Raw genomic sequence first — 12183 nt, 5'->3', positions numbered from 1 at the left:
AATGAAATAAAAATAATACTTACTGGAGTTGTCATAATTATATTGGCATGTTGAATCTCAAACAAGTCATCCATTACTGTATCTCCAGTAAGTTCTTTACAATTCAAGCCCATTGGTCCAAACTTTTCTTTCCAGTCATCAAACCGCTGACTACAAAGAGCTTTTATTGGTGCCACTAAAATAATATATTTCTTTTGAATACCATTGTAATTTTAAATTTGTTTTCTCAAGCTCTAATTAATAAAGTTAGTATAAAAACACACTAATTGCTGCATAAAATTGATAAAGTAAAAGCTAAATATACAAACATAGTAAGCTAAAAAAGTGATCACTAAGAAGAACTAAAAATTGAAACAGAAGTGATCGCTCAAGGAATCTAAAGATGGGGAGAGGTGGAACAAGTGATTATTGCTTTTTCATAGGAAGTCTTTTGTGATTAGTCATTTCTTTTAGACTGTGTACATACACTACTTTGGGGAATTTTAAGAAATATGCACCCAAAAAAGAAGAATTCTAGAACTATAAGATATATGATTATTTGTTCATTTTGTCTGTCCTCTTTTTTTAATGTAAAGTTCAAATCCTCAATTCAAATATTATTTTTTAATGTACAACTCTAGGAAAAGGTGTTTCAATTTTAATGTAACAGATACAATCAATTGTGGCATGTCTTTATTAAAGTGTACAGAGTGCTAGGGTTACAGCTAAGTGGTAGTGGTAGAGTTCTTACCTAGCTTGCTAGCTTGTGCAAGACCCTGAGCTCAATAATGTCTAGTGCCACATACACACATAAGCAAAAAAAAAAAAAAAAAAAAAAAAGGAGACTCTGTAGGTGCACAGTGCTCACTGCCAAAGTTTTTGTCAATATGTCCAGATAAATTAATAAAATTTCTGATGTATAGCTACCAAGCTATCAAATAATATAATTCCCATGCTCTGAGTTGAAATAACTTTATTTCTGTCTTACTCTCTGATTATAACTAATTAGCATTTTTAACAATATATACTTACTGTAAACAATTTTCATGTTGATCCATGGCAATGGTACTTCCATTAACAATCTAGTTATCGCTAGTTCAAACACGACGGTTTTCCCAGAACCAGTGGGGGCACAAATCACAAAATTCCTATCTGTGTAAAGAAGCTAAAAGATACAAAATCAGCTTGATCATTAATATGTAGAATTTTTTTATATAAATTCTCAATATCCTGGAAAAATGTGCTTTAAGAAGATTAGGAATATTGCTTCAACTATGTTTACCTCTACAATTCCTAAGTGTGGCCCTGCTCTAGAAATTTCACCCTCTAAACAACACATTGTGTCATATCATGCTGTTTTGTCAAAATGAATGCTGGACCTAAAAGAAAATCATTCTTTTACCCTTAAGAGAAATTCTTATGAATTTAATAAATACAAGTCGATCCACCCTTGTGACTTGCTGTTCTCTTTGACAAGCATCCCCTAATCTCCTGAAATGTACTAATAACTGAATGTGGTAGTGACTTTTCCCTCTTCTCAGAGAGCCACAGTTAGTGAGGAGAGAAAGAAAAGTAATTATATGATACTCACATCATCAAAGGCTTTGGACTGTATATAGTTGAAGTAAGGGAATTCTTTGAATATACTTCTAAATTTTGCCGCTTAGAAGAACATTAAGGAATTAAATATTTCAGAATTTAAGAATGTTTACTTTTAATTTAAAAATTCTGTTTTAATGCTATTGACTCTCACAGTATCCAATGATAATGTTTTAACATTTGCTATTTCAACATCTTAAGAATTAATGTAAGGGAACTGGAGCAATGACATGCAGGCAGTTAAAAAAACACTCATTCTTTCAGAGAACATGGGTTTGAGTCCTAGCACCCACATAGTGGCACATAGCCATAGTTACACAGAATCTGATGTCATCTCCTGATGTCGTCAGGCACCAGGCACACATGTGGTTCAACGTGCAGGCAAAACACACATACAAATAATGATTTTTTTAATTAAAAAAATAATGGAAGTTATTCTAATCTGCTTCCACATTTGTTTCCCTAAAAATAACTGACAAATCCCTGTGGGAAAACAAAAGGTTATATAAGGAATAAAACTTGAGAGCTAAATATGATGAAACAGATTTGAATATATGGAGACATGCCTATTAGAACTATTTTAGTCTGTTTTTCCTTACTTGTGTTGACTAAGAAACTTAATTTTTATATTGTCTTTAATGTTCAAATTTTCATTTATTAACTGATTTTGCCTGGGTTTCATTAATAGTGATGTTCTGGTCAGTTAATCTTGAATGTCTGCATTTTTATATTATTTGTATTAATTATAATTATCAGTATATTTGCTCAGTAAATGAACTTGAATTACACTTCCCTTGTTAGAAAGTTTAAAACTATTACTATTATAGTAAATAATTACCCCATTCTCCAGGGTGAGATTCTACTGCCAGATTCAGGAATATTTTAATGGCACTCTTCGTACAAAGTTGCAATTGGTCAACTACAGTTATTAGCACCATATGCAAAATGCATTACTAGATCTCAGACACTACAAAAAAGAATTCCTTCCCACAAGTGAGGCCTTTAGGATTTATTGGGGACAGAAATAATGGCTCAGTAGTTGAGGGTACTTGCTGCTCTTGCAGAGAACCTGAATTCTGTCCTATCGACATCACACAGCTCACAAAACACCTGCCGTCCAGTTCCAGGGATCCATTGCCTTCTTTTGGCTTCTAAGGACACCTTCACACAGGTACACACACATACATGCAAATGAAAATAAATAAAAACTTGAAAATATATAGTTGAAGGAACTCTACTTTTAGGAAGTATTTAAATACTCATGGGTTGCTGTAGTAATGCTTTTTAAAACTTTTAAAACAAATTATACCACTTTTCTGTCTAAATTTCTCCCTTTCCCTCCAAGGCCCTTCAACCTATCTCCCTCCAATCTCCCACCAGCTTTATTGCTCTGGTTTCAGATCCTCTGTTCCTGTAACCTCACACTCCTCTCCTGTACTATTCAAAAGCAACAGCCATGGCCTGCCAGGGCATCTTTCCCCTGCCTTTATGCTTCACTCCCCTCCAGTTTCCCTGTCCCTTCATCTGATTGCTGACTTCTCACCATCTTAGAGTTGGCCCTGTTCATTTTAGTAAATTCTGTATCTTGAGCCTTCGATTCTGGCAGTCTCCATTGAAATTCTTTTACCCTACCCTACATTCTTTTTCCCCATAACACTCATCACCGTCTCAAACATCATCTGACTTACTTTCACACAGTTACTATTGTTCAGATTACCTCACCCCCACCTTCCATTGTAATAACAGGAGCTCAAAGACATGGGCCCACTCTCCCTTTTCTTAATTGGCACATTCCACAAGGTCAGCACAGTGTCTCATTTAATGTAGGTTTGCACTTATTAAGCCAAATGATTAATTTCTAAATCTTCATTTTACTTTCAACATGCTATAATATTGTCATAATACATACAGACAAGCATGCACACATGTGAAAATAAAAACTTTTAAAAATATATTTGAAAATATGTGACAAATTTAGAGTCCATCGGCTTTTTAAAGAATCACATTTTTCCCCCAAGGAATGTTTTTCCATATAAAATATTTATTTATAACAAGCCTAGGAGTGGCCTATCATGCTGGTTTCTCTCTCATTAGATATATCTGCATCAATTTATATTCACAAAACTGAATCTCTGATTCAGAGTACAGGCAGACTCTGTCTCCCAGTGCACGATAAACCTCAGCCATTAAATATATCATCTATCATCACTGTGAACACTCAAAATCAGAATTTTCCTTTGTTCCATAAACTTGCAGCAGCACTACTGCAATTATTTGTCATACTGGAGGTTTCTGCACAACTGAAGATGTCAGTACTCCAGCCAGAGCAATCAATTAGAGTAACATGCTGAGAAAGAATCTGCAAATATATGTGTTCTTTTACTTTGGACACATTCTTTAAAATAACAAAGTTATTATGAATATATAAAATTTTTAAAAAATTAACCAATTTATACTGTCTATAAAATATAGACAGTAGTCTTGGCACTAGTGACATTGAGTTGTGAGTTTTCTAGTACCAGCATGAGTTCCCTCTTATTGAACAGATCTAAAGTCCAATTAGAGAGCAGCTGGTTGCTCCCTCTTCTGGAAGCTTGCCTGGTACTTTCTGGTACTATGAAAGCTAGTCCTCAGAGATGGGATGTTTAGAACCAACTAGACAATAGTTAATTGGCTACTATTAAACTATTTCTTATGTTCCCCTTCTACTGGTGCAAATACATACATGTGTCTTAGTGAGGGTTTCTACTGCTGTGAAGAGACACCATGACCATGGCAACTCTTACAAAGGAAATACATTTAATTGGGGTGGCTCACAGTTCAGAGGTTCAGTCCATTATCATCATGGCAGGACATGGCAACATGCAGGCAGACATGGTACTGGCAGACATGTGAGACTCTTTACATCTTGGTTCAGATGTAAGGTCTATGATACTGGGCAGTATCTTAAGCATAGGAAACCTCAAAGTCCACCCTCATAATCACACACTTCCTCCAACCAAGCCACACCTTTGGGAGCCATTTTCTTTCAAACTCCGGAAGTTGACCTCAGTTCTTAGCTCTCTAGTTCATACACTGAGCTCTACTTCATACACTGAGGCAGCCTTTTTGCTAACACTGGAGCTTGCTGTCTCAAGCTATTCTAGCTAATTAACCTGCTCTGGTGACCCTGTCTCTGCCTCTTTAGCCTGTCCCATGTCAGGCTACCATGCCAATCTAGCATTTACTGGATTCTGAGACTTGCTCCCTGTTTGTGGTATTGTTCAGGAAGGGTTAGGCAGTGTGGACTTATTGGAGATGTGTCACTGGGGGTGGGCTTTGAGGTTTTCTTGGGCTCTCTCTCTGCCTTCCACTTGCTGATCAAGATGTGAACTCTGAGATGCTCCAACCAACACACCTCCTGCCACTCTGCCATGCTGTAAGCCACAGTAAATGCTCTCTTTTATAAATTCCTTTGGCCATGGTGTTTCATCTCAGCAATAGAAAAATAATAAAGACATTGCTCAATAACTGAAATTTACTTTTTGCTTTTCATATGTAAAGGGGGTATTGCCACCAGACCAGACTATTCCAAATACACTCAAGTATTCACATTAGAAATGCCCAAGCATACAAATTTGATTATTTATAACCGACTGGGCTTTGGTGGTACACACCTTTAATCCCAACACTCGGGAGGCAGAGGCAAGCCGAACCCTGTGAGTTTGAGTCCATCCTGGTCTATAGAGTGAGTTCCAGGACAGGTTCTAAAACTACAAAGAAAAACCCTGTCTCAAACTCCCTTCAAAAGTCCTCAAATCCACAAAACATTTGCGTTCCCCTATTTGACTTAATCCAATATCTGTATTCTTTTCTACCAAAAGAAATTATCTATATTTAAGTAAATGTATCAAGTTCTTCCAAAGCTACAAATCTGATTTCTGTTTTATATTGTCAGACTGAAAACAATTCTCAAGCCATGCTTGAAGTAACACTGGCAATCATACAATGTATCGCTTACATGACCCAAAAGATTTACTTTTCCATCTTTTACTGTGCTTACCAAAATAAACACACAGGAATGCAGTGAAACAAAATATCTTAAATATACAATTTCATAAACGTAAAGTAGCTACTGTTAAAAAAAAAAAAAAAAGGATACGGATTTCTGTGACAGCCTTCAAAGAACCTAAGCCATTTGGGGTTATACCTAAAAAAAGAAAAGAAAAAAAAGATACTATATATTTCTATGGATAATATGGATATTTTTAACCATTTCCATAAAACATCTCCAATAAAATTTGTATAACATTTTACTGAGAGGTAAGTTAAAAATATTGAGATAAAGCTACAAAATAATGCAACAATAAAGAAATGCATAAATTGTACACAGAGAGAGAAATTTATTTTTATTCTTCCTTATGCTAAGAAGTGCAAACTGGTCTGTATTTTCAATAAAAGCACACAAATAAGCAACTGAATAAGAAATTACCTTGAATGTCATGCGGCTGAGATGCAACAGAAAAGGATGGTACTTTGAATATGTTTTCTCCAGTTTCAGAAGCAGAAAAGGCATCATTTGCTTTCAATTTATTTGTAGAATATTGAAGTTTCTGCTTACTACTGCCACAGTTCCATGATTTCTCTTTGCTTATTTTTGTCTGGGCAAGTTTTGCTGAGCTGATATGGGAATCTAAGTTTATATTTCCATAATCACATTCATGTATATTGTCACATGTTCTAAATAATCTGAAAAAAAAATAAACCACCACATATTTTAGGCTTCTAACATTTGCTTAAAAGCTAGCACAAAATATCCTCAGAATGGTGGTTTCTCAGGAACATGGGAATCAGTTTACCTCAAGATCCAGCAATTCTACTCTTGGGCTTATACCCAAAGGATGCACATTCATACAACAAGGACATCTGTTCAACTATGTTCATAGCAGCATTGTTTGTAATAGCCAGAAATGTCCATAACTACAGATTACCACTAATGTCTTTATCTTCATTTTTCCAAAACTCATCTAAGACTTTAAAGCAGCTTGTTTCCAAGATGGCTCCAGTGATCCTTGTCTCCTGGTAGCCACAGGCTTTTTATGGTCTACAAACAAAGCCACTCAATCAGAACTGGCCCTCATAACTTGTAGAGTTACTCAACTGCTGACAATTCTATCATTGAAGACAGAAACTCCAAATGCAGACAGGTGATAAACAGAACCCATTATAAAATGATCCTGGGAATGAGAACTGACTTATGCCATAGGGTGACTTGCACACACTACACTGTGATCCTGGTTAAAATCAACGACTGGAACCAGACAAATCTGGACCTGAGTACAAAGCTCATCCATTTTCTATCTGTGTGACTTTAAAGTTATTATGAGTTTCACATAAGTCTAATAAACTATAAAGGTGTTATGTAGATCCCCGCTGATAGTATTCAGGCATCTGTACTGTCTGTCCTTGGGGTTCCGACAGGCTATGCCCTCAGCTGCAGCCACTGAGAGCACCATCTGCATTCATTCACTATGTTCCATTTTTAAAAGGGCCATGCCCACCTCCCATCCTTCTCTTTTTCTTTCTCTCCCTCTCTCTGTCTGTGTCTCACCCCCCCTCCCTCTCTCCTGCTGCTCCTGTCTCTGGAGACTGGTCTCCCCCCTTCCCTTTCCTCTTTTTATGATCCCTTTCCCTAATTCAAAACAAAACAAAACAAAACAAAACAAAAAACCCTCTGCTTGAACCCCGTCATTTGATTCAGGAATGTTTTGTATGCTGTTCAATCTCCATGAGTTTGTGTATGTTCTTTAGTTTCTTTTGTTATTGAATTGTAGTCTTACTCTATTGTGGTCAGGTAGAATATAAGAAATTATTTCAAGTTTCATACATTTATGAAGATGTGCTTTGTGTCCTACTTTAGAAAATGTTTCATTGTGCATTCATCGGTGTTTGGATGGAATTTCAGTAGGTGTTTGTGAGATTTTTGATCTCTGATGCCATTTAATTCATGTTGTTTTTAACTAAGTCTCTATTGTTCTATTTTATCAAGACTTGGGAGCATGAGGCAGATAAAGCCCAGCTGCTTCCTATAGTGATATTTTGTTTGTGCTGTAACAAATAAAGCTTGCCTGAAGACCAGAGAGCAGAGGTAGCAACCAGTCAACCATAGAGGCCAGGCAGTGGTGGCACCCACTTTAATTCCAGCACTAGGGAGGTGGAACAGGAAGGAATATGGCTGGACAGAGAGAGGAATGTAAAGGAGGAGGAGACAGGAGCTCACCCCCTTCAGTCTAAGGATTTGGGAGAGGTAAGAAGCCTCTCTAGTGGCTGCTCCTTTACTTCTCTGATCTTTCAGCATTTACCTCGGTATCTGACCCTGGGTTTTTATTATTAGGACCAACTAGAATTTGTACTACAGCTTCTTCCTCTACCATCCCCTAGAGCCTTATGAACATGTCTGTGTCCCTATGCAGAGAATTCCAAGTCGCTTATATAGTGCCAACTGAGAACATGGATTCTTCCATTTGTTTTCAGTGTATAAAGTCTCTCCTTCAATTATGACAGACAATTCTTCTGGATATAGTAATCTGTATTGGCAGTTAGCGACTTTGAGAGATCTAAATAATTCATTCCATGCCCTCTGACTTTTCCGTTTCTATTCAGAAGGCTGCAACAGATTACTGAGACCATTGCAGAAAATTATAACAATTCAAAATGCAGAGTTGTAGAGTCCAGTTCCAATGGATCAGGGAGTTTGTAGTGAGACTGTGTTTCCTAAGAACATCAGAGGCTACAACCCATAAAAATCTCACTAATGTAACTGTTAAAACATGAGCTGAACAAGGACAACAACAGACACGCTAAGAGAGATCTGGGAGTGAGGAACCCCAGCAGGCTTCAACCGTACACAACGAACTACAGGCAACTAAGGAATGCTGAGAATGGGAAAAATAGTCCCCAGGCAAGGGCAAACCAACTGGTTATCCAATACCAAGTGACCCACCCTGCCTGATATATTTTAGCTTTCAGCTTTAACTTTCAGGACAGCTAAGTATTAACAGACATAACGCACCTAAGCAAAAACCGAGATTTCTCAGTAAAGTTTAAGTAGTAAATGGTACCAATAAGAAAAGCTTGAGAATATTTCTTTAACCATGTCGGTTGTTAAAATAATAGCCACTATACAAAATATTCAATGAGTTAATTTTAGTCACTATCCACACCTCCACAGTAAGTCTTAACATTCAGTAAGTTGGTTTTTGTTAGTCACTGTCCATGCCTCTATTCAATGACTTAGTTTTAGTCACTGTCCACGCCTCCACAGGCAGTCTCAAGCGCCTGAAAGGCAAGAACTTAAGACTCCTGTGAGTAGAATTGCAGGCCTGATAGCATCTCCCACATAAACTATTTGTTGCTCCTGTTTTTCTCACCCACCTATTAAATTTAATTCTTTTCAGATTTGCTCAGAGTATTATTTAACTAATCAGTTACCTTTTTTTGAATGCTGATATACTCTCCCCTCTCTCATCTGCAGTGTTAGGAAATTTTGAATCACCAGGACCATTCTTTACAGGTGAATTCTCAGTGCCCATGTGAACTTTATATTTCTGAGAAGAGCCATACACCAGCTTGCCAGCAACACGGGATGAGTCATTGTTTCTTGATCCTCCTAAATTTAGGTAATCCTGTTTATGCACATTACAGGAAAAATTGAAATTTTGTGGTGGTGAAATACAATTTTTGTCTTCATTAATGATCTTCAAATTTGATGTTAACATTTTTGGCATCTTTCCTTGGCCTACAAAAAAATATATATACTAATTATTAATATATTATATGTTCTTTGTGAAAAGAAATTTTCTAAGTAACGACAGAAAAGTTCACTTAAAAGTTTCTAATGGGGGCCAGTGGCATGATTTAGTGGGTAAAAATATCTATCAAGATGGAAACCCTGAGTTCTGTCCCCAGGACCTACATGGTGGAAGGAGAGAAATGACTCCTACGAGTTGTCCTCTGACCTCACAAACACTGTGATAGTAACCCCCATACACACAAATACTTAATAAACATTAACAAAATTAAAATTTTTCTAAAGAGCTTACTAGATAACTACAAAAATTAAAAAACTTGGTATAATAATAAGATAATCTGTACTACTATTGTCATGAAATAAAAGATGGCTATTTCTGGAGGCAGAGGCAGAATGACCTCTGTGATTAAGAGGACAGCCTCATTTACATAGTGAGTTTAGGCTAGCCAAGGCCTCACAATGAGGCCCTGCATTAAAAAAAATATGCAAATGCATATGCAACTGTGTATAAATTAGGAGTCATAATAAAACACTAAGTTTTGAGTATTATCACATAGAAACATACTTGTTGTGGGATGAACTCTTTTGTAGCATTGGGGATGCTGCGGGGCTCTCCTGCATACTATACACACACTCTGCTCCGTCATTTACAGTGTTTAAAGCAATTGGAAACTATAGATAATCTTCTGCATCTTGTTTGTTTTCACTGAGCACACTCAGATATCTGGCTCTCAGAAAGCTTTACTTTTTGTAAAGAACAAAACAGAATTGCAGTAGCAAAAGTTTTAGTAATAGAAGGAGGAACCTATTCAGAAAGCAGCAGCACAAACATGTGAGAGTGTGTTATGCACAATGTGAATGTGTTTATGCAGTATTGTTTATGCACTACATATATTATGCACTCTGTGAATGTGTTTATAGAGGTGAATGTTCTAGAGCTTGAGATTTGATGGACACACACAAAAGGAATTATAGTTTAATATATTAGTAATTTTTAAATACAGACATAAACTGCATGAGTTTGGCTTCACAAGAAACATGACAATTTACCTAATAGTTTACAACTTTCAATTTCTTCCTCTAACTCTTGAGTATTTGGAATTTCTGAAATCAGTGGAGCTGGAGGGAGAAACCAATCCAGTGATTTTTCCTTAACTGGAAGGCTACACAGAAAACATATGTTAATAAGCCAGGCTATCAAAAACCATTTATTTATTAAACATTTCTCAAATACAAACTTTCAAACATTCCATAAATAAACTTTCTGTCCTGATTTTCCAATACTTTTGACATCTTTTCCCTGTGTGTCACAGGAGGGATACACTAGCTAAATGATAGCTTGATAGCCAGGCAGGGTGGTGCACGCCTTTAATCCCAGCACTAGGGACACAAAGGCAGGTGGATCTCTGTAAGTTTGAGGCCAGCCTTGTCTACAGAACAAGTTCCAGGACAGGCTCCAAAGCTATAGAGAAATCCTGTCTCAAAAAAAAACTAAATAAATAAATAAGTAAATGATAGCTTCATTTTCTCCTCACTCAAACTTTAGAATTTGAACTATTACATACAACAAATTACTTGTGGCATACCTCACCCATAATCATGGGTTATCAACATGTAAATTTCACCATTACTATATTCTAGATTATTCCCATAACTATTAAAAGAAGTCCCTAAAATTATAAAACTGAAAATTATACATTAGATCACCCTTTTTTTCAGGTACACTTACTTTTCAGTTTCATCTGGACTATTGAAAAACAAATTATCCATGGAAAAAAAGCAATCGTTTGACTTCAGCATTGTTGAAAACCAGACTTTGTGAAATCTACAAGATACAAGAAAAAAAGTTGTTTATATTCATTTACAAGGATATAAAAAGTGATTTCCAGACAAACAAATGAGACTCATTAACTTCCCAGAATGTTTTCTAAAACATAATCACAGACAATGCTTTAACTTTGTCTTGGGTATGTTCCTTGGAAACACCTCAGCAATGGCACACACTATTCTCTGCTCATTTGTGTGTTTTCCGTCCCCCTCTCCCCCACCCCTCCCCCCTACCCCCTCACCCCCCAGTCCCCCTCTTCTCCGCTGCCCCCCTCACCCCTGTCTGGTCGCCCTCGCCCCTGCCCCCTCACCACCCCCTCACTCCTCCCCTGCCTCCCTCCCTCCACCCCCTCCCCCCGCGGCAGCCCTGCTCGCCCCAGGCCTCTCACCGTTCTGACAGGAATGCAAAAGAGTCCAGCGCAGTCTGCGCCCGCCCAGCAGATGGCGCCCGAGAGGAGCTGCCACACCCGCGCCCTCACACATGACCCCTGACCCTAGCCCCGCCCACGCGACCCCTGACCCTCAGCCCCGCCCACGCGACCCCTGACCCCTCGGCTCATCCAGGCTGCAGCGCCTGAGCCAAGCACCGATTCACCGGAAGCTCCCCCCAAGGCTGGCTTAGTCAAACTCCGAGCAGTGGATGGACAGACCCCCTTCCCCTCGCCCCAGAGCAGCTGATTCATGCAACAGTGATTGTTTTCAGTGCTCGCCCACCGCCATCAGTAAACCTGGAAACCCGACCCTCTCCCCAACCCTGGGAACAGGACCCTCCCCCCCCCCCAACCCTGGGGTACGGACCCTCCCGGATTTAACTATTTAATAACATAAACTGATAAGTGGACTATTCCTTAACTTTCATTTCTTTTGTTGTGGGGGCTTTGGGACTGGCTTTTGGGGGAGCGGTTGAGACAGGGTTTCTCTGTGTAGCCCTGGCTGTCCTGGAAATTACTTTGTAGCCCAGGCTAGTCTCGAACACACAGAGATCCTCC

The 12183-nt window shown here is 38.1% G+C and overlaps 1 protein-coding gene across 1 annotated transcript in view; it reads right to left on the bottom strand.

Annotated features, from left to right (window-relative positions):
* Positions 1-11188, bottom strand: part of Hfm1 (helicase for meiosis 1) — a 61942-nt gene extending 50754 nt beyond the window's left edge. Inside the window, exons 1-8 of the mRNA XM_051198344.1 lie at positions 11097-11188; positions 10418-10530; positions 9049-9355; positions 6050-6306; positions 5720-5767; positions 1571-1641; positions 1012-1144; positions 24-175 (exon numbers count right to left, since the gene is read on the bottom strand). Coding sequence (XP_051054301.1) covers positions 24-175; positions 1012-1144; positions 1571-1641; positions 5720-5767; positions 6050-6306; positions 9049-9355; positions 10418-10530; positions 11097-11167 — 1152 coding nt within the window. The 5' untranslated portion in view covers positions 11168-11188. The remainder of the gene's footprint in view (positions 1-23; positions 176-1011; positions 1145-1570; positions 1642-5719; positions 5768-6049; positions 6307-9048; positions 9356-10417; positions 10531-11096) is intronic.
* Positions 11189-12183: the final 995 nt, after the last annotated feature.

Source organism: Phodopus roborovskii, unplaced genomic scaffold, assembly GCF_943737965.1.
Source record: "Phodopus roborovskii unplaced genomic scaffold, PHOROB, whole genome shotgun sequence".
In the NCBI taxonomy this organism is placed as follows: Eukaryota; Metazoa; Chordata; class Mammalia; order Rodentia; family Cricetidae; genus Phodopus; species Phodopus roborovskii.
Note: the sequence above shows the minus strand (reverse complement) of the source record. Positions and strands in the feature narration are given on the sequence as shown.